Source organism: Helicoverpa zea, chromosome 8 (genome assembly GCF_022581195.2).
Source record: "Helicoverpa zea isolate HzStark_Cry1AcR chromosome 8, ilHelZeax1.1, whole genome shotgun sequence".
NCBI lineage: Eukaryota > Metazoa > Arthropoda > Insecta > Lepidoptera > Noctuidae > Helicoverpa > Helicoverpa zea.
This window is the reverse complement of record NC_061459.1, coordinates 6198352-6221201: the sequence shown is the minus strand read 5'-3', so window position 1 is coordinate 6221201 and position 22850 is coordinate 6198352. Positions and strand designations below refer to the sequence as shown.

Below are 22850 nucleotides of genomic sequence, written 5' to 3'. Positions count from 1 at the left end.
CTACAACCGCTGTTATCTTCGTTCCGTGTTTCAATTCTAAAATAAAAACAAACAAGCAGAAAACCCCTCAGAAAACCATTTCCGCAAGAAACGTCTTCAATTTATTTAAATTAAATAACTCAAATGAAAAAACCGCGCGCTACACGCATTCGCTTTCAATCAAACTCACACGACATACATTTTATTGTATCGATCCTTAATAAATAGCGTTGTGGTTTCCCGATAATCAATGCGGTGTGAATAAGCTTTGCCATGTCACCTACGGATTGTGGACGTATGTACCTAACTACGTAAGTTTTAGTTTCATTAATTATTACTACGGTTTCTATTTTGGTTACCTGTTCAGAAAGATTATTTCTATTTTTATTGCCATGTTTACTTTTCCCATCCAGTATGGTCGTGCTGTGACGAACTGTTCTACTAGGAAAACGTTTTACCAGAATTAGTACAGGTAACATTGCAGTCAAGATATAGTTATCTTGGTACGAAAAACGAAATAACTTGAGGTTTGACACCTTTGGACACTCTTTGTTGTCTGAACCTTTATATTTTTGCAGACGCCATTTTTAATTCATACTATCGAAACTAACTCTCTAATCTACTAATTTGCAAGTCTATGAAATTTAAATCGCTGAGCTGACGTATAAAAAGATAATAAAGAAGATAAACTGTAATCGGAGTTAGAAGAATAGAGTAGGCATGAGATTGGTCCGCAGAAATTAGCTACATATTATTTTATCATAAATCTTGTCTCGTGTTGTCACTTTTTTTCATTACGAACCAGAAGTCAATTGGTCTATCTATAAATTAATCGGGAAAGCCCATCCTAATAAAAATATCGAAGTACTAAATAGTAATCGGTCATCGACATGTCACCATCGGAATTAATGAGAACAATCAATGTTCGTGTTAGGTCGGTCGAATGAAGGTTTAAGTATTAATTAACATCCACCACAGTGTGGATCAACGGGTGTTCAATGAATGAACCAATACATTTATTATTGGTCGGAATTTCTGTTTCTCTGAACTTGTTATTATTTATTGATAAAGCGATTTCTTCGTACTTCCGTAGTGAGTCATTTAATTTGCCCTATTTGTATCACTTTCACGATTAATGGAATCTTTGATCAAATATACTTTCTCAATTGTTCAAGCTCGTTGTTAAGATTAAAGTCAATAATAAAATGGTAAAAATATAAGTACGTAGGTAAAATGGCGAATTAAACAGTCACCTTGTACAGCAGAGTGTAAAAAACGTAGCACTATTCAGTGGTAAGAAGCAATTTTATAAAAGGTGTTACTGTAACTTCTGCGTAGTCACCGAAGTTTTATTCGCCGTCGTGCAAATAACCGTCAAGTCCCATCAGTGACGCGGCCCAGGATTGAATGAACGCCAATCAATGTCCTTCGTACCACGGCGAGAGCTTCTATCAAGCTTAAGGTAATTCGTTACCGTGGTTTGAATCGTTCGGTTTTGGGCGATGATTAGTGTAAATGAATTCGAGCTTAATTAGCGTAAATGTAAAATGATTAGTCTTAGAATGGCTTGAATCAATTAATTGTCCTTTGAAATCTTTAATTCTGACGTTGCCAAAAAGCGAATAATATCTACTTTGAGTTAATTAAGGCATATTTGAGTCTAAAATTGAGACCGAATCACGGACTTGCGGGTTCTAAACTTCAACACAAGCGCCAAAGCGATGACCAATTTCCCCGTAGTTTCCGCGAGTGGTGATACTTAAATGAACGTCCGGTGCCCAATATGATGTCAACGCGCTGCCAACCAGTGAGGTAGGTAGGGTAGCTTAAAGTTATTACCATGATTTTATTAAAAAGTTTTTCATTTTCGACCCCAGGTTGTCAAAAAAAGGTTGCTTCATTTCCTTTAATAACATAACTTATACATACACAATTTACCGTAAATACTTAACCTCTATTTTAGCCACTCTTTATGTTGAATGTTGTTCTATAAATATTTGATGATGATGTAGATTGAACTGATAAAACATCCACATGATCCACACGTACACTAATGGCAGATCATTACCAGTTTTTATGGATATAAAGTTGACATTTCTATCTTTTTTCGTAGCGGTAATTGAGTTATAAAATATGTATAAAGAATCTTTGAAATTAATAAAATGTTATTTGAAGAACAAGTTTGCATCCAGTGTTTTGTGCAAATATTCTCATAAGGTAAAATTGTGGAATATTTACAAATGAAATTCATGCTGACTGTGTAAGTTCAACTTCATTAGATTATTCCTCCATTTTATTGAATTGCAAAAGAGATTCACATTACAGTTATAACGTGAACACGTTCAAATTGAATCTTATGTTTAAAAAACTTGTTTTATGAGTGGACATATTAAAGATTACTTAACTTCACCACGTATTTATCAAACATTCATAAATATTTACATTTCATTCGTACCAAAGTTTTCAGTTTATATTTCCACTAAATCGTCCACATTGCAGGCAGTTAACTTTTGTGGAGCAATACTGAGACTACTTGATACTATTAGTGAATGTATAAGTATGTATGAGCGAATGTATATGCGGATATAGTGAATGATGAAAAAACCTAACAAGACCTAAAAATGTTTTAATTAGCATCTTGAATGAATAAAAAAAAAACAAAAATTCAATTGCTCAGAATTGAAGAAAGCATTGTTTTTCGATACAACTGCTTGTAAATATACTGCTACGTGCTACATTTGGATTGACGCCGATATCACGAAAGACCTTTGAGACGAAATATAAAGGTCAGTTTTGAAAGGTCGAAACTATTCAATCACATAAGATCAGAATGCCAATTCTGAAAGTCAATACTCTTAAAAAAGAGTTCGTCTTCAGTTCCGATCTCGTTTCAATCTCATTATGCTCCTTCACTTTAGACTTACTACCGAACATTCATGCGAATTCAAATTGAAATCTGAAAATATATTTATATTATACAATTTATTGTTGTCATGGCCCTACAAGGCCATCAAAAGCACCAAACGGCCGCCAAGCCAGTCCAGTGGGTGGGTTCGATTCCAGGTCAGCCCAGTGCTAATGTAACTTTTCTACTATAAGTTATTGGATACCACTGAATACCAGTGACTGTGTAAAGGTACGGAACACATTTTGACGACACCTGGACTTTTAATACTAAAATCACCAACCCGCCTTGAGCTAGCATGGTAGTTAACGATCATTCCTTCTCTGTACGAGAAGAGTTAATTTTGACATATGCTTACAGGTTACTTATGTACTTATATAACCATCAAAATGGAGATATTTTATCAACATCAGACTTGATAGATGTCGTCGTCTAAATCAATAACAGTTTACAGAAAATTCCATTACCTCCACACTATTCGAGACAATATTCGCGGCAACCATTAACAAAATGAAGATTAATGCTCAGAGTTCGTCGATAAATATCTGAGTGAATATTCAAGCTTCCACGTAGGTGAATATTTTATAGTTCGAATGTCTTAAATTTTCTTGGGATCCAGGACTACTGTCGTGAAGGAAATAGTATAATTTCGTATACCGTGGGCCTCTAAATCAGTAGGGATTTAAATTAAACCTCTATAAAGTTAATAGTAGGCCGAGGTAGGCTGCCGTTCTTGTTACAGCTGTTTTGTCAACTATACACTTCAATCAATTTCCGGCTGGCGACCTAAATACCTGGGACTAGGAAACCCAATTTAATAGTGAAGTAGGTATGCACCGCCCTGATTGTTTAAATCTGGATCATGGAGAGAAGTTTAATGACTTGCCTGTCGTTTTAACGCTCTTCCTCTGCACGTTTTATGATAGTCGTTCCCGGAAATTATATCGTCGATTTTAAAATCCACCACGCCATAAAATATTGTGAAGATTTTATGTTGGTATATTTTTATAAAAGGTTGAGAAATTGTGGTAGGTCATGTTGAGGCCAAATATCGTAACAATGCCACATTTTGTGAATCAAAGGTTTGAGCTTCTAGTAAGTAGTGGCATACTTACATTTTCACAACATAATATTAAAAAATAGGGATAGTGAGTGTGCTTATTACTTCTTCGTCTGAACAGCTATTGACGAAACCCTTCATTGAAAACACCTAATTATACACATATAGATTGTGAACTTAATATTTTTTTGATACTTTACTCATAAACGATTCATAATACACTCTGTAAAAATTACGTAGGTACTAACCACGTAAAGGCAATAACAGAACCTCTCCTCTACCTACTTCTAAATTAATGATCTAAAAGAAATGCTGAATAGGTTTATATTATCCGTTGAGCAACCAATTAAGCTGTATTTGCGTAGTAGGCACTTCAGTTTACTTCACGTTTTATTTTCTTTTTTTATTTGCATTCCCCCTCTTGAAAACTCGCGTGGAAAAGTATAACAACCCAAACAAACAACTTTTACAACTACAAGTTGCGAAAATAGCAATAACAGTAAACATAAAATTCACAAGCCTTTTTAAATTAAAAATATAGAATTGTGAAACTCTGGATTTGATCCAAAATTGCTTTTGAATCAAAGGTACTTTAGCTTTTGCCGATGTTTCTCTTTATTTACTTCACAAAACTCGGAGACAACTTTCAAAAGGGCATCAGAGGATATTTCTTCACATATTATGAAAAACGAACAACTTGCACTAACATTTAAGTTCCATAAAGTTATAGTATAACAAAATTCGGCATAAAGACTATAAAAATAAACAACGACGATAGCAAAATGATTTCATAAAAAATAACAACAACAAACAAAACTTTCGATATTATTCTGATTGAACTGAAAAGGCGTATAAATACAATAGCCGTCGACAAATCGATTGCAAGGAATTGTGTTATTCTTCGAACTAAAGAAAGATAAATATAAACCAATGTTATACTAGAAAAGTGGTGTTAATGAATTAATTAATAGTCGGTAACCTTCACACACGCATTTCATTTACATGGAAGTAATAATTCAGGCCCGCCGTAAGCGGGCGTGCAGCGCGTGCACAGCACGCGGGCGGCACGTCCTAGGGGGCGGCAAATCTAGCGAGTTATCACGTAATATTTAAAAAATACAATATCTTTTTACTAATGATTTGATTTCAATATTTCCGAACTCAGCAATAGCGCTAAGAATATTACTTATACTGCCGGTTTCAGTTAGGTACATCTGTTGAAAGGACATTTTCAAAATTAAAGATTCTTAAAAACGATTTAAGATCAACCAGTGGCGTAGCGTGGGGCAAATGCTATTTAGGGGGCGGCAAAATTAAACCAATAAAATTTCGGAAAAAGCCGCCCTAGCTTTGGTCGTCTCCTATCAATTTTGACTGTTTCACCCTTTGCATCCCCAAAAAAATTCGCGCTCGCTGCGCTCGCGGCTCCATGTCAGATATCGCATTTTATCTTTGTTTAATTGTTGAGGCATTCAATTCCGAATAAACATTTTTCGCGCACGTCCGTTATGGCTTTTTATGATATGTTCACTCTAAGGAAAAAATCGCGCTCGCTTCGCTCGCGGCTTTTGCACTTCACTTCTGTGCATATCTTACTTTTTGACTTTGCTTTATTAATTTACAGTGATTTTTATTTGTTTTGTATCCTTTAAAAATAAAAATTTCGCGCTCGCTCCGCTCGCGCTTGCTTACATATGGAAAGTGTCTTATAATTTTTCAACGGGAAAACCACCAAATAACGTATTTTACTGACTTTAAACATTGTTATAGATATTTAAGTGCGTTAGTTTAAGTTAATCACAATCTTTCAATACATAGGGGCCACTTGGGTAATGATTGCACTGCATTGATGCCCTAAGCAATTGCTTAGTTTGCTTATGGGCTAACCCAGGACTGCTTAAGGCTTAGGTTACTCTGAACATTTCAAGTAAATAAAAAGTTATGTGTAATGTATGTTATGTATTGCAATAGTTATTTATCCAAAAGTAGGTGGGTTTTCTGCAATCAGAGCGGTGCATGTACATATTTTTTTCTGTTGGACAAGTAAGATGGATATGAATGGGCGGGGGGGGGGGTCCGGACCACCTGGATCGGCCCCCCCCTCTTATATATTTTTTGACAAAACGTATGTAGTCGTAGGGCGGCATAATCAGTTTTGCACGCGGGCGAACAAACAGCTAGCGGCGGGCCTGTAATAATTGGTCTATTCGTGGACTAGTGCACACCTTTAACTTTACTCGGAATGCTTCCAATTAGTCGCTAAAACCATAATAGGAGTGGATAGTAAAAAAGTAGCTCGAATAGTGTCAAGTAGTTAAGATTTATTTAAAACGAGCGGCTTCGAACATAATTATTTCTGATCAAAGATACATTTATTTAAATGCAGTCAACAAAAACAAAATTAACGTATTTACCTACTCGTGAATAATCTCAACAACATTCTTAGCGACAAGTAAACTAATAAAAAATATTATCTAATGATCGTATACATAGATATTTTGAAAATGCTCTAATTCTAACATCTAAGGTGATCTTCACACTGCCCCGCATCACGCTGCATCTTGCGTGTCGACGCACCTACGCGCGTTCCTGCGGGAGTGCAGATCTGCATCATCGTGCGGGTTTTTCACGCACTCACGCGCGTAGGTGCGTTTTGTAAATTCACGCACAGCGAGTTCCATTTTCAAATATACACGTCACGCCCATTCAAAATCACGCGCGGCATTGCGGGATTCAGTGTGCCATACCTTGCGTCTCGCCCCGCACCTACGCGGGGGTGCGTGTTTCTCCGCATGTATGTGCGTGATCCGCATGAACGCGCGTGGATGCATTTTCAGTGTGTTGGACTATGCGTGTTTTCCATACAAACGGAGATATTTCCATACAACGGAAAAAAACGCATCCACGCACTACGCTGCATCATGCGGGGCAGTGTGATAATCGCCTACTGATGTCTGGAGTCTGTGCTTTATTACTTGATGGCTCGCAGTTCATTAAACAAGCTTTAAAGCGAAACGATCGTATCTATTACACGACTGCGCTGAATAAAGTGCTGAATCAGTAAAAATAAAAACAAAACAGGACTATCAACTATCGCAGTAAAATGTACCCATAGGAAAATAAAAATAATTACTACTCGTTCCATTGAACGGGTGCACAGCATGAATTGATTTGCGCATTGAGGTCGTAGTAATTAATATGAGATTTAATTACCTTAATTACCTGATGGAGATGTAATTACCTTTTAATTAGCTAACATCGTAGTGGCAACTAATAGTTATCTTTGGTAAGCTGATCAGTAGTTAATTAAATATTATTATTCCAGTTTACTTCAGGGGGATGAATACACATCGAAAGCATACAAGTTTTTACTACCACACTTTTCCTTTTTACTTACATGTCAACACAACGGCTACATGGGATATGCAGCATATCATATGCTATTGACTAGAGATTTGCTTTAAAATCATTCATTCACTTCGTAGAACTACCCGGAAAAGTCAAAGCCTAAGCCTTTACCTAAACCTTAACTTTCGCATATTTTAGAACATTGTAAGGATAATTAAAATGTAGATCCATTTAATATTATTAAGATGCAACGTACACAATTTATTCTAAATATGTGAGCATCGTTCATTGATTTGCTAGAAACATTCGAAATAGATCAAACAAGTAGCAGATTGTAGCGTTAGTTTGCATTGTTAAAAGGATTATACTCGAGCATCGGAAAATACCACCTACACGCAAAGCGCCTGTTCTGCCGTACCAGCTTTATTTTATATCAGTCTCTACAACGTTTCCAGCTATATTGCTTATACGAATCAAGATAATTTGTCTTTTATAAAAGGACTTGGATTTTACCTCTTCTTCTGTTAAAAAAATAAATAACAAGCTTTTAGCAACATTTTAGCTGTATATTGATTTCTGACACTTACGCGAATATTAGACATTTAAATAAAATTACTTTTACGGATTTTATCGCGTTATATTAATATTATTTAATCCCGACGTTTCGGATCCTTTACAGCATCCATGGTCACGGGCAGACTAAGGTGTTGGTCGTCTTGATATATTAGTTACAAACAGCTACCCTACATTTTGTTGATTATTATTGACAATCCGATTCACGCAAAACGAGCTCACTGTATCCATAGGTCGAGCAGTTGTAGGCTTGGATTTTGATTTAATAGTTTCTATGATGGGATTCCAAGCAGGTGGTATGCACCAGCCATCTTCTCTATTGAAATTTGGATGTTTTTTAATTTCAATAGCCTCGCGAATCATCCTAGGTAGGAATCGGTTTTCTCTTGCAAGGACTTGTGGTTTATCAAATCTGATGTAATGCTGGGCCTTGTCTAGTGTGTGTTCACAAACTGCTGACTGTCTGGAACGGCGGTGTTTGACATCGGCGATGTGTTCTTTTACGCGGGTCCCTATGCTTCTTTTTGTTTGGCCTATGTACATAGGCCAAACTAGGCTAAACTAGGCCTGCTTGGAATCCCATCATAGAAACTATTAAATCAAAATCCAAGCCTACAACTGCTCGACCTATGGATACAGTGAGCTCGTTTTGCGTGAATCGGATTGTCAATAATAATCAACAAAATGTAGGGTAGCTGTTTGTAACTAATATATCAAGACGACCAACACCTTAGTCTGCCCGTGACCATGGATGCTGTAAAGGATCCGAAACGTCGGGATTAAATAATATTAATATAACGCGATAAAATCCGTAAAAGTAGTTTTATTTAAAAATTTTAGCTGTAGTTATGATGTCTTTGAATATAACGGCATTCGTTGCTCAGCAAAGCTAAACGGCATAACAAGTTTATTAAAAATACTCTGGCTTTATTACGACATTGAGTGACACGCATAATTTGAATAGGTTACAGTTTGACATCAGTATTACCTAAATTGTATTTCTAACCTTACATAAAAAAAAACTACACAATATGAAATACCTGTTCGTTAGAAAATCTGTGTGTCATTCCGACGTATGCCTGAACGTATGGAACGCCTGAGCATTGTTAAAGCTAGTCGAGAAAATAATAATGAATTGTACTTTGAAATATTGTCGTTTCCACTTATTAATTGCTCGTTAGTTGCGTTTGTAAAAGATGAATATTGCGAGATTGCGTCAAAACGTTCAATCATACAAAGTGAAACTTACGTAAATTGTAAAAACCATCCTTTTGGGACAGAACTTCATAAAGCGGTCGCGAAACATACCCAAGTTTATCTCGTGCCAATGCGCGGGAGTCCGACCCGGGCAAATTGTATTACGACAAGGATGGCGGTGACTGAAATTGCTTTCAAGCGAAAGAAATAAGATAAGATCATAGATGTATCTAATAGGGGAGACAAAGCCACTCAATATAAGATTTGTGACATTTAAATGAATTTTATCTCTGCACATGATCGACGATAAAGCTCAAAATGTTTCATCACAGAAAATTATGTTTTCTAATTTAATATAAATGAGTAGAACCCTGCAAAGCCACAGATTAAAGGCCAGATGTAATATTGAATTTCATTTTGTGAATTTTACGATGCGGTAGACCGACAGCGCCTGAATTGGGTCGTTTTACCGCCAGATCTATCTTAATCAGCCTTTTACTGGTGCATAAATAATTCTGAATGAAAATGTGTACCTATTAGAGAGGGTTGGCTGTTCAGATCTTTTACGTTTGTCAAATATGATTTGCCTCAAGTAGTCAATTACCTCGTACAATCTAAGCATAACCTATACCTACGTACATAAAATATAAGTTGGTTACTAATACTAAATTTAGCCTGTTACACGTGCATTAACACTTATAATAGATTATAATATGAACATTTAGATTATTCCAAGATTTCGCACTTTGGCCGTGAACTAAAACTAATTAATTTACTGGCGAAACAAATATAATTTATTTGCCAACTTATGAAGAATATCGATTTAAATCTTCTTGTACAGTGTTCGCTGTGTACAGTGAATAAGTATTATGATAACTTCATAATCAGCCTTATAAAAAATTAAAGAATTTTATAAAAGGTCAGTTTGCTCTGCAGTAAACACCTACAATAAATAATAATCAACCCTAAGGCCCTAACTAATTAATTATTGAATTCCATTGAATAATACTATACAGAAGGAGAAAGGCCGAACAAGCTTAAGTAAACGGTAACGTTTATCACAAAAGTGAGTAGGGATTGACACTTCATGCAAACAAACTTTTGTTTACACTTACATTATTAATAAAAGATTAATTACACGAAACCTCCGCTCGTGAATAGAACCTCATTACGTACGTAACACCTGAAAGAGCGACCTTCGCCCTTTCCCCTCACTAAGTATGAAACGGAACCATTTATAATTTGTTAAGTAGGTACTGCTCTTTCATACTCTGAAACCTCGTAGCTTTTCCTAGCTACTGTTTTAAACTCACCACGAAACCGAAACACGAATCACAATAAAAGTGGAAAGTTCATATATTTTACAATAACTCATAATACCCTGAACGTGATTCAACGTTCTAAAGATAGTTGAAAGCAAGTTTTGATTAGTTGCTGAATGTTGGATTAGTCCGCGATGTAGAATAGACGTTGAACTGGAAAATGTTGGGGCGTCCCCGAGCCAGGTGCACGAATTAGCCTGAACAATTCATTCAATAGAAATTGCTTTTGAATAGAATATTGTTTATGGAAACGGTATTGATCGCATTCAATATTATAATGATCATGTATATTAGGCATTCAAATATTCTGTATGCAGAGTTTCATTCATCACATTCATAGATCAAAGAAATTGGCAACGACTCGACGCATCTCCGTCGGAAGATAAAAACTCGTGATGCCAAGAAGCCGGCAATGAAACGATCGATAACCTTTAGATTGAATCGTGAATGATTGATTACAAATGACTAACCTGCTTCCACTCCACTTTGTCTATAGTTTCACCGGCCGTCGCCGAGCCCTCGGTCACTGGTGGCCGAAGTAGAGACACGTACTGGAATAAAGTTTGGCAGGTTCACTATTTTGTTTATTGCGAGTTTGCAAACATAACACAAACTTGTAATGTTTCGTAAAGGACATTGAAACAAAACAAGGTCATTGAAGAACCCAGCGGGGCCCAGCAGGGCCAAGGCCTGCCGGGGCTGCGGGTTGTTCGAAAGAGATACCGCGGCCCTGGTACATAAAAGGCCTATGACGGAACACGACGATTTTAGTCATAATTTATAGGTCATTGAAGAAAAGCTAAGGACATTAAAAGGAGCGGGTAAGTACCTAGGTACCTTTTTAATTTTTCATAGTAAAATTACAATTACTATAATACTACATTGACATACCTTATCTCGTTCGAGGCTTCGTATCATGTCGAGATCGGTTGTGTCAGATATCCCGCCATGAACTACGAACACTCGATTGTTGATGATGGTGCCCAGTGGAAGCCAACGATATACTCCTTCAATCAGCTTCAGCAACCGCTCTGAATTGTGCTGGTTTAAACAAAAACACATTTTCCTAGATTCATTTTAAGACATAACATCCCATACTATAATGAAACCCCAAAAACTCATATTGCAGTTGGTAAGTATGATAAATATAACTATGTTTCTATCGATACCCATGTCTGATGATACCCAGTCTAACATAACATTCACACTTTCGCTCGAGTTTTTAGAGCTTGCCACACAATAAAAATATGCAGTCAAAAATGTACGATCCAAAAGTGTTTTCATCGTGTTGTAAAACTTTTAACATTTTTTAAAGCCTTCCACCGCTTTACAGCGCTCCGAGTCACGACACGCTAACTATTCAAATATCCCAGTGTATAAAAAATGCATCTTACATTTTCTTGATAAGTCAGTAACATTTTCTAAATATAGTAAGTAGAAAGGACGCGTCTTTGAAGCTTTATATTAAAACTTTTCATCAAATACTGTGTGGTAACGACGTTTCATTAAATTGGTTAGAGCTTTGATTGAGGTATATTAAATCTAAAAGAACTTTGTTTAGATACTCTGACACAAAAAAAATACTAAAACCCATTTGATTTGGCAAACGTGGGGGGTAAAAACACAGCTCGCTTTTACGTACAATAGTAAATACAATCATAAACATAGTCGTAGCGACCATCCTTAAAGGAAATGAGGTAATAACTACACACAAAGCCGAGCTCAGTCACTAGTATAAGTATAACTTTGTATTTAGATAAAGGCGACCGGTGATAACTATGTGTAGATATACTTCACAAACAAAGGGAATAAATCTTCTCAAACGTGATTTCTAAGACAAACATGTTCAGGACACTCTTTGTGCTGTGGACGTTGTTAAAATCTTATTCCTAAAGAGCAAATACAAGGTAGAGCAGAAACTAGATTTTACTTAGTGTTACAGGGTGTTTTGTGAAAAAAGTTCAGCTTCCTGTGGAACGACAATTACATTTTCGCTTCACAGGTCCTCTTTACTTTGCAATCGGAAAATAACTGAGAGCAAAGAGTTATTTTCTGTTTTATTCAAACATTTCCAATCCCTGATAAGTTATGTAGATTTAGGAGCTTTCTTTGTCTCTATTGTCAGTGATTCAGAGCTCAGTAGCATCAATTCCAAAAGGATAAACATAAATGATCTGGATTTTCGTTATTCCAAATTAGTTTTCCTTTTATCGGATTTATGATCACAGATTTGTATCCAATGGCCGTTATAACAAAATCAAGCATGTTTATGAATGAACGATAAATACCTACATAAGTATTCGTAAATATATTACTTAATTGAAAATAATTTTCCTAGCTTTACTTACCCGATACTTCTGCTGGACTTCTTTTATGAAGCCGTACCTAAAAAAAACAATTTTAAATGAGTAGTCAGTACAAAACTTAAACGAAATAGATAATAAAACATACATACTAGACATGTGCGTGTCTGTGACATATTTCCTCACGATGTTTCCTTTTAAAGCGATAAAACTACAAAGTTCTAGGTTAGAACCTGCGTTTTCATTACTTTAGAAAAGGATATAAAAATTAAAGAAGCTCAAACTTAAATATTTACTACTAATATAAGTTAAATATATAAAATAATTAGCCACAAGTGTTAGCAAAGTTAGCAGTTCTATTTGATTCCACTGAAACATGTTTCTTTGCAATTGGTTTTTGCTCAATAAATATGCCTTTCTATTGGAACGCCGTTTGAATTTCACATAATAAAGTTTTATTGAAATATTTTTAACAAGCACAAAACTGGGTGTTCACAGTTTTGCCATTCGAAAAGAGTTACTTTAAAGTTAGGACATTATTCACTGAATTGACTCGCAATGTGAAGCGTCAAAATTATTTATTCAAGTCATTAAAACTTTCCCCACATACCAGTTCTCTTTGAGAAACAATTAAAAGCTAATATATTTTGGGCTGTGACTTATTCTCACGCAGACTGTTAACTTAAATTGGAACCATTACGCTTTCATACCTATAGGTATTTGTAGAAGTTTATTTATATGTATGACATACACATAATATGTAGTCGACAAGCTAATGAAATGCTTACTACTTATCAAAGGAGCATTATTGGTACAGAAAGTGTTATCATTAATCTTATTCACTGTTGGAAGCATTACTCACACCCACAATTGTGTTACTAACCTAGAATTCATAATGAGATCCTCATGGTTGCCGCGGTTCAAGAACACTCCTCCGGGGAAGGCCAGCATGCACGACAGCAGGAGGAGGAATACCTCCAACCCCTTCTTGCCTCGATCCACGAAGTCCCCATTGAATATGTATGGATTCTCAGGAGACGGCAGACCATTCTAAACAAGAATAGCAGTAGACGTTATATATTCAGTGAAAGAGAGTTGTGGAGGTGGCGTCGTCAACATTTGACACAAGCGATTTTGCTGACAAACGAGAAGTGTGCACTCTGTTCGCCGTGACTCCTCCCAATCCATGTTACCATACAAGTTAAGGCTACATGTCCGCATCCAAGAGAAATAGGTCACATTCAAGATCTATTACCTAAATCATCCCCTAACGCGTGATATAGTGGCTAGCCACTACAAAAAATACTTCACAAGAAGATAAAATAATAAAATATGTGACTGGGCCCGTATTTTAAGTTTGGATATTTATCAAAGAAATTCATAAGTTAGTTCATGCTAGACATGTACGGACATCTATATGAGGTCTGTAATCGCAAAGAACGCATTCAAAAAACATACGAACATAAGTCACATGGGAGACAACCACACAACCTTTACTCGCATTAAACTAAGCCAAATGACCGTCTGCTTAAATTTTTAATAATGTACCTACGCTTTTTACATCTTATTAAGGTCTGTCCATATTACAGCTTAAGATATAGAAATTAATTGCTACTACGCCATTCGGCTAAAGTATACGAAACATGTGTACTGAAAACGTTCCAACTTAGCTCTCGAAGTTAATTTCACAGAAAAAGAAGATACTATTATCAAGAGCCAAACTATAAAATTCTGCTGCCATCTAAGCTTCGCTAAGTTGGGTAAATCTCATCAAAATTCAGCCGATGAAGGAATATTGGGTAATGATCTTGAAACAACACTAGGCTTGGCATATTTGGTGAATCCTCACATCTGCAGCAATGACCGTTAGGAAGGTCGCTTACGCAATATGTCGACTACTAATCGATAATTACGTAGCCAGTTTCATAATCGTTATCCTTTAGATAATTTACCTCTATTTTACTAGTCATACTCAGGTGGCACAACTCTAATTATATTTTAACTAATTGACGAGTATCGCGTTTACTTAACTACACCATCCATCTACCTAGATAAAATGTCTCTGTTCAAAAAGGGTCCTTCAAATCATAACTCACATTGTCATTGTTTTTTATGACACGATTAACTTGGATTATGACAGACATCGGTTGTTGTGATACGACCCTCGTGTTTTTACAAACCGCCTGTTTGTATAAACTCAATTTAGGCAGCCCTTTCCGTTCCCGCTGGACCCAAACTGTTTGTATGAACGTCGAATTTATGTATGTTCACATGGAAAATACACTGTTTTCTCCTACAATCCTTTTAGGTTTTGAAGTTTAGGAAAGTCTTTTATTTAATTCCAGCCTTTTGATTAAATCATTAAGAAAATCCATTAATGGATCAAAAATTTTAATTCAAAAGCAAAGATTGTAGCCATAAAATAATACGCCGACAATAAACATTTCTTTACTAAACGCTTGATAATAGTAGTTAAGTGGTCCATTGGGTTATATGCTTGTAAGACGGAAATAACAGAACGAAAACAATATCTGCAAATTAACGAGGTCGTCCGGCGTAACAGGCGGTCTATCAATCAAACCGCGGAGCGACCAGCGGCGGCACGGTGGCACCAATTAGATGACGTGTGCGCCGCTCCCTGCCATGTTTACCGAGGCCCCAGGCCACCGAGCCTCTAATGAGCATCCGCGAAAAAGAACTTGAAAGAAACCCTACTAATATCCGACGTGACGTAGCCACCCCACGTACAATTTTTCCACACCGTAAGCAAAAATTGCAATGTTCCGCTCGAGTTTTTTGTTCATTTCCACGTTCAGTTTCGGAAGGGTTCCCGTAATTTGTAACTTTTGATGTCGTAAACTATAAACATAAAAAATACACTTTGTTGTTGTTCGTCGGGAAAGCAAAAACGTCGTGACAGCTGCTTGCGTTCCCGCGCAAGTTGAGAAAAAGTAATTGAATTTTTATGTAGGTAAAGTACCTATAGATAACACAAATTAACTGGAATTTGTACCTTTTTGCTACAAATGTAATACAAAACAAAAGGGAACTTTGCCAGAGAAATGAGTTGTTTTTATTATATTGAAGTTACCTAATTTACAAGATAGTGTAAAATATAGTAACTTGTATTTCTTTCAGATGTTTTCCATTGTGCATATCACAATCGTGAATCTCCCGCGCTGGGAAATAATAAATCGATACTTCACTAGCACTCTAGATGCAACGTTTTACGATTAATTGACTTTGCGTTCGCGTCGTTCGTTCAAGTAAGCATTCGATTAAAATCATTACTGTAAGTGGTGCGCGCAAAACCAGTCCCTGTTCTAGTTTAATATTTCACTAGCGACTTCGTCAACTGGAAATAATTTGCATTGGCATTCATGAATGAAGATCAAACTTATTTTGCTTGCTCCTATCTTTTGCCACTGACGCGTTTCTAACAATATTGACATTTAAATAAGTTTCTGTGTTTATATTGTGTTTTTGATCTTAATAGTGGAGAATCCCAAAATGTATAATATTCAGTAATACTTTGTATCCGGACGTCGCAAACGACTAACAAATACTTATTCGAAAGGACAGCTTTACGAAATATCAATAGTGACATATTGGGCACCCATTGGTGTATTGTTGACTATCAACACAATACGGTACATTTCCTTTTGATAGATACGTGGAAGTCATTCATGGATAGTCAATATTTACTAGCGTTATGAGCTTATGTGTTGTTTAGCGTTCTACTAATGGCTTTCAAAAGTCAGAACAATAACCTTCCTACAGCAGGATAAATATAGGTTTACCTTCCGATCATGTGCGAGAAAACTTATACTGAGACACATTCCTCGATATAATTTCAACGCAAACATTGTGTGGCGTGTTTCACAAGTTTATGATGCTTTCGAGTCGTTATTCCATAATAATGTTTTGATGTCGATGTCAACGATATATAGCACCTTTGGGCCACTACATTTCCCGATTACCGTTCGGAGTAACTTAGGGGACAGTAATAAAAAGTCGTACCTTGTGGAATATAACCAGCAGGTCGTCGAGTTTCCCATGCAAGTCACCGCACACTGTTATCTGGCTGGAGATAGAAGTGGTCGCCACGTTGATATTGGGCATTCTTTTCAGCACTTGAGTGGCCTCTTTTAATATCTGCCCAACGTGTTTCGGATGAAGCCGGTGCTAGAAAAATAAATTGGTTTTTAGATTGAAACGATGGTGAAACAACAAAATAGGTAAAAAGAAAATAAGAAATACTTCTTAAGTTATAAATATGTCATAAATAACAATCTTGTAAACGAAATTATTTCAAGTACTGCCCTTTCTACTACCCAAATTGAAGATCGAATATCTAGTAAAAACGTTTGAATACATTGTCTTAAATTGAAGTTTCTTTACTTTTGTATATTTGGACATAAATCGTCCAGAATCAACCCTAATTGCCGTATTTTCTAGTTGTTATTTACGAATGGGATCAATCCAATCAACCCATCTCTACTTACGTCTGTCGTAAAAGTGTACCGAGGGATTACTCCCGGGCAGCCACATTTGGCCACCTACCGATAATGTAGAGGATCTTATCGTGCCTAGAGATCCAATCCGTCTGATAAACATGATGCTACGGAAAAAATCTTTTTTAAGCTTGTAGTAATCTTTCGTTACAGTGATTGATGAGCCCCTCACAAATGCCAAAAATTCTATAAGAAATTCTATTTCGTGATTCATCAGCACACTTGATAGGCACGTAAGTAGTTGCACAATGGTGTCACTCAATCGAAATTACCTTCTTCTTCCTAAATGCCTCAATCAGTAGGTCGATATCCTTTCTTTGCAGCGGGAACTCAATATCGGGGCCGCGGGAAGGCTTCGGGGGTGCTGTCTCGTCGACGCCCCCGCCCTCGTCCGACTCCTCAGAAAATACTTGCTCCACTACAAAATGAAGATTAGGATTTTTCGGTACAAAATAATTTTAGCCTCTTAGCTTCTCATTATAATACAAACATCCATCTTATTATTTTATTTTCGTGAGTCGTTCACACAGGGTTGGCTTACAAAGTTATTAAATATTACAAACACGACTCCCATTTTACGAAAGCATTTACGTACAGTGCAATATACTACAAAGACTGAGTAATTTGAAACAATGTATTACTGTGTAAACAGGGAGCATCACCCTAGCTATTGGTATTTTCTTACTGGTATCTTCCCGCAAAGAAAATTATTATTCTGTAAACGTTCAAACTAGAAACAAAAATTAACATCACAAGTATTTTCAGTTCACATGATATCACATATTTGAGAATAGGTTCCGTTCACAATGCTAAGTCTGCTTAGGGAATGCATTCTAATACATGTATTACATTGTTTACATTTTGAGCGACTGAGTACCTATAGAGCTGCAGCAAGTGCTCCGTGAACACAATGCACAATACCTGAACGTAATACGTTTTTCGAGTAAGTCTGCAACAAGCGACCTACGCAATTTGTATGCTGCGTTTGAAGGGATTCAAGTTTAGGTTTATTTTATTTATTTCAAAATAAAACTGGCCAATTTTGTCCAACGATCTGTATATCTTGTAGTAAATTTTAATAGGAGGCACTACTGAGATTTTGTGTCAGAGCGCTCCGAGAATAGCGAAGACCTAGTTTTATTTGCATTGGTCGTAGAGGTCAGTGCAGTATGCTGAACTATGTAGCTCATGACATGTGTAAAGATACCACATCGTTGCGCGTTCGAAGCCCGTTGAACAAGGAAAAACAAAACAGCAAAGCACGGAATGAACGGAATGAAAAACCAGACGCGCTGTATGTTAGGCTTAATGTAATTACCTCGATGAACAATAATGTGTTTAACTAAACGTACATGTGACCTGCATAGAATCTTCTAATTTTAGTCGTCATCAATTATTTGATCACTTTACAATTTTTTGTACCTAATATGTACTAAAAGTTATCCCATGACCATTTATTGTTATTTTATAATAACTTTTCAAACGCCGACTTTGAAACTAAATAAATAACAATGGACCGAGTTAACAGAACAAGTTTGCAAGTTGGTCAGCGAAAAAATTCAGGGCGCCCTCGCCGACGTTTCAAAAAGTCGAGAAACTAGCGCGTGTACGATAACAGTCCTGCTGCTCGCAATCTCTAACTTTAGTTTGTTCTAGTATCCGCAGCTCACGTAAACTGGCAGTTCAAGTGTCTTCATTAGCCCAAATGTTGTAACCTCAGATGTTGATCTTACAACTCCAAACAAACTTCCCTAATGTTATTTGCCCCGCTATAACATTATAAATGTTTATTATGCCCTTTAACGCGTTTATGTAAACATTCGGATTACCGTAACGTAGTCTCACCCCTCGCAAGCAAGTCGCGAGTCATCATTAAGATATAATCTACTCAACTCTTGAAAATGCCAAGGTGAAGTGACTTACAAACGGAAGCAGTCCTCGAAGTTCGCTCGGAGGAGGGGCGCCCACTGGTGTCCTTCATGTGACTCAGCAAGGCGTTGAAGAAATTGTATAGCTGTAACAAAATTCTACGTATCAAATAAATGCGTTACACACGTGTCGGGGAAAGTCGGGTTACATCTAATTAATTAACGACCGAGTGAAGGACTGAATGAAAAATGTGCTTACAAAATTCAAGTTGAACATACCTTTATACAATACACAGTTAGATAACAAGATATTATGAAGATGATATGTTCTAAGAAAGGCTAAGGAGGTACCTAAATAAATTAAAAAAATTAAAAAAAAACAAATAAATATCTTTATTTGTTTTTTTTTTCTATTATCTAAAACAGTGGTTCTTAACCGGTGGTCAGCGGACCACTAGTGGTCCCTGGAGGCATTCCAAGTGGTCCGCGAAGCTTCGCGACGATTTTTATCGAATTATAATTGCGAGCGGAGGTTTTCGCATGGACGTATATCGGGTGTGTCGTACCTAGTCCTCCCATTCATGAAAATGTATGTTTGGGCTACATTTTACGTAATTTTGGTTTTGAGTTCTTAAAAAATAATTAAAATTTCGCGCACGCTTCGCTCGCGTATTCAGAAACGGTATGCCCTTATTTTTGCATTTGTCAACAAACAAAAAGTTAAGTACGTTTGGGCTAAATTTTACGTAATATTTGGTTGAAGTCCGATAAAAGTTTCGCGCACGCTTCGCTCGCGTATACAGAAACTATATGCCCTTATTTTGGCATTTGTCAACAAACAAAACGTTAAGTACGTTTGGGCTAAATTTTACGTAATATTCGGTTTAAGTCCGATAAAAATTTCGCGCTCGCTTCGCTCGCGCATTTGGAAACTACATAGACAAGTTTTTCTTTATTTGCATTCGCTTACCTGCACAACTGCCGACATGCGTTTAGCTTTGAGTACAACTGACCCAAAAATTCAGATTTTTTTTTGATAAATAATAAAGAAATGAGTGCTAATTTAGGTAAACCGATGAGGTGGTCTCCGGCAAGACAAACTTTAGTTAAAGTGGTCCCTCATGTCAAAAAGGTTAAGAACCACTGATCTAAAATATAATTTAAAATATACATATTTAACATACTTTTGAATTAAAATTGCCAAAATTGAAATCGATTTTATTTATAACCCTCACTTAAATTGGGGCTTAATTTGGATCGCAACAGTAAACTTCCCTGAACCACAAAGATTTCTATTTTGTTTTGTATTTGCAATAGCACTCAAATCTTCATTAATTAAATGGAATGAGACTTAAAACTCGCTTTTACATCCAAACTAAACAAAGTCTGCACTATTTGTACGAGAAACCGGAAAAGCGGTCCCACTGCAAGCAAAGAGAGACGTGCAAAGTGAATTAAGCTCTTGTAATAATTTAGCGAATAAATGTTCTTGTAGGTACCCATTACGTAAGACCGCAAGCTTAAATGTGATAATAACCGGCAAGGTCACCGTCATTTAGTTTAATTCGAAGCGTCGCCCTAGACATCAAGTCACGGCTTTAGTGCAGTTATTAAAACCCGGCATCGTTAATCACGTTGCTAATGAATTGCAGGTCGCACGTCATTACACTGAGCAGCGCTGAACTTTAAACACCAAAGTTTCATAAGGGCGATCGACACCGTTATTAATTTCCTATTATGATAAACCAAACTTTTTAGGACGTTATTCAATTAATTTAGATAATTGAAGGTTAATGAGGTTTGTTCCAAATATGTCGGTCTTCGAGGAATTATCCAGCAGCAGAATACGATATTAATAAACTAATTCGGTACTTACTGTTCAAGTGTTATCAGCTCTAAAAGGTAAGATAAAATTGGTTAGTCGAAAAAAGAGTTGAATTATTTGGAAAATATCCAATATAAACATTCAACCAGTTTATTGAATGGCCATGCGTACAATGCGTACGTTATTGCGCATTCGCGTGAATGGTTCATAATCATATAGGTGCCGCCGCTGCACCGGCTGACGCGCTCAACCGAGCCACCTCTGTCTCGGCTTCATATACACAACCTTCACTTAAGAGACTATTAACCCCAATGGGATAATTCTATCGTTAGTTAGAGCACCCATAAAATTTGAATAATTACATCATATATATTGAAAATTGAGGTTATGAAACGACGTCAGGCTTAAGCAGGTTAAGCTCTTAACCCGTCCTTTAACTGATTACATACCCGCAACGCTAACCGTGCTATATTCAATTCCCAAATGAAACATAAAATTACTTTCCTTATAACGACGCTTCCTCTTTGTTGGTTTCCATTTAGCTCATAAAAAGAGCCAAATTCTGTGACAAAATAGAGCAAATTTTTTCAGAGCCCTATAGTGGAGATAAGAAAAATACCGACGAGACCGAGGAAATATAATAATATGGTAATGTGGTTTGTCCGTGCGTGGCTTTGTTCACTGAAACCGAATGATCGCACTGAAATGTTCAGTGAACACATTGAGTCAATGGAAGCGACGCCTCTTCGCCTCGAGGTAGATTGCTTCTCTCGTCTCAGACTTAATTTAATATGTCATCGACGATAAATTTACGCGGAGGGAATATAATCGAGTGCTGTGCATTTTTCATACTGTTAAGTCGAGATAATCTTATAAGGCTAAACAAGTAAGTACGTGAACGAAACGAGACTCGGAAGGTATGCAGTAATGGAGCGAAAAGCACAACATTTTCAGATTAACATTTTACAAAGTTGGTCTACCAGCAACGATAAAGTGCGTTAATCGCCTTAAAGTGTAATTAAATTCCTTTATCTATTTAATTATAAATCACGGATAACGAACGCTTCTTAGCCGAGCTTTCCGATATTGTTTGTAATTTTAATATATTTGGAGATACTTACTTAATTGTGAGGGTGCAGTCGGAAGGAAGAATGCTTTAACGTAATTTAACGTTAAATTAGTTATTCAAAACGGTTCCAGTTTTGTTACAAAATGAAGTTGTCAAGCGTCTGCTACTGAAATACTGGTGCTACCTAGATTAGTAATTACGTTGTTCTCGACATAGCTGTTGTGAACAAGAGACAGAAACGTTTTCTAGACATTTAGTCACGTTCCTTCCTGGTCTAGGAACAATATTTAATTAAAAATATACTTGGGAAGCTGTTGAAGATGCAAGTTGAATTTTGCAAATCAGTTGTAGAAACAGCGCGTAAGCGCGTTAAGTAATGGATAGGGAACATTTAACATGCGACGTTTATGTTAAAATATAAACACGTCTTGTAATCCGATCAAGGATGAAATATAACATGCACTCAATAAAACTTTATTTTAAATCGTCAGATATGTTCTGTTTCTTGGCGTTTAAATATAATTTTAAGATCACAGTGGTACTTGCTCTTGGGAATCGCTCAAAAGTAATAAATTATAGTGCTCACATCAGAAATTCTCGCACGCTAAGTACTAGATAAACTTTTCAAAGTTTGAATAAAGTTTTCTTTGACATTAGAGGACTTTGAAATACTATTGCTTATTGTTTCTTCACACTAATTTCTGTTACAAATTTTCAGTATTATTTTAATAATCTTCGTCATGTTCTATAGCAAGTTATGTACTAGATAAGCCATAAACCATGTTTATATTATTTTTATTAAATTGTATTTTAATAAATACCTGTTTCTGGTCTGCTTCAAAATAAAATTCACTTTAAAGCTCTCAGTTAAAACGCTCTTCTCAGTC

At 36.4% G+C, this 22850-nt stretch overlaps 1 protein-coding gene across 1 annotated transcript in view; it reads right to left on the bottom strand.

The window, feature by feature from the left end:
* The window catches only part of LOC124632395 (serine/threonine-protein phosphatase rdgC), a 66998-nt gene that overhangs the window by 4789 nt on the left and 39359 nt on the right, over positions 1-22850 (bottom strand). Inside the window, exons 4-10 of the mRNA XM_047167220.1 lie at positions 19125-19215; positions 17474-17619; positions 16708-16872; positions 13571-13737; positions 12733-12769; positions 11276-11425; positions 10855-10935 (exon numbers count right to left, since the gene is read on the bottom strand). Coding sequence (XP_047023176.1) covers positions 10855-10935; positions 11276-11425; positions 12733-12769; positions 13571-13737; positions 16708-16872; positions 17474-17619; positions 19125-19215 — 837 coding nt within the window. The remainder of the gene's footprint in view (positions 1-10854; positions 10936-11275; positions 11426-12732; positions 12770-13570; positions 13738-16707; positions 16873-17473; positions 17620-19124; positions 19216-22850) is intronic.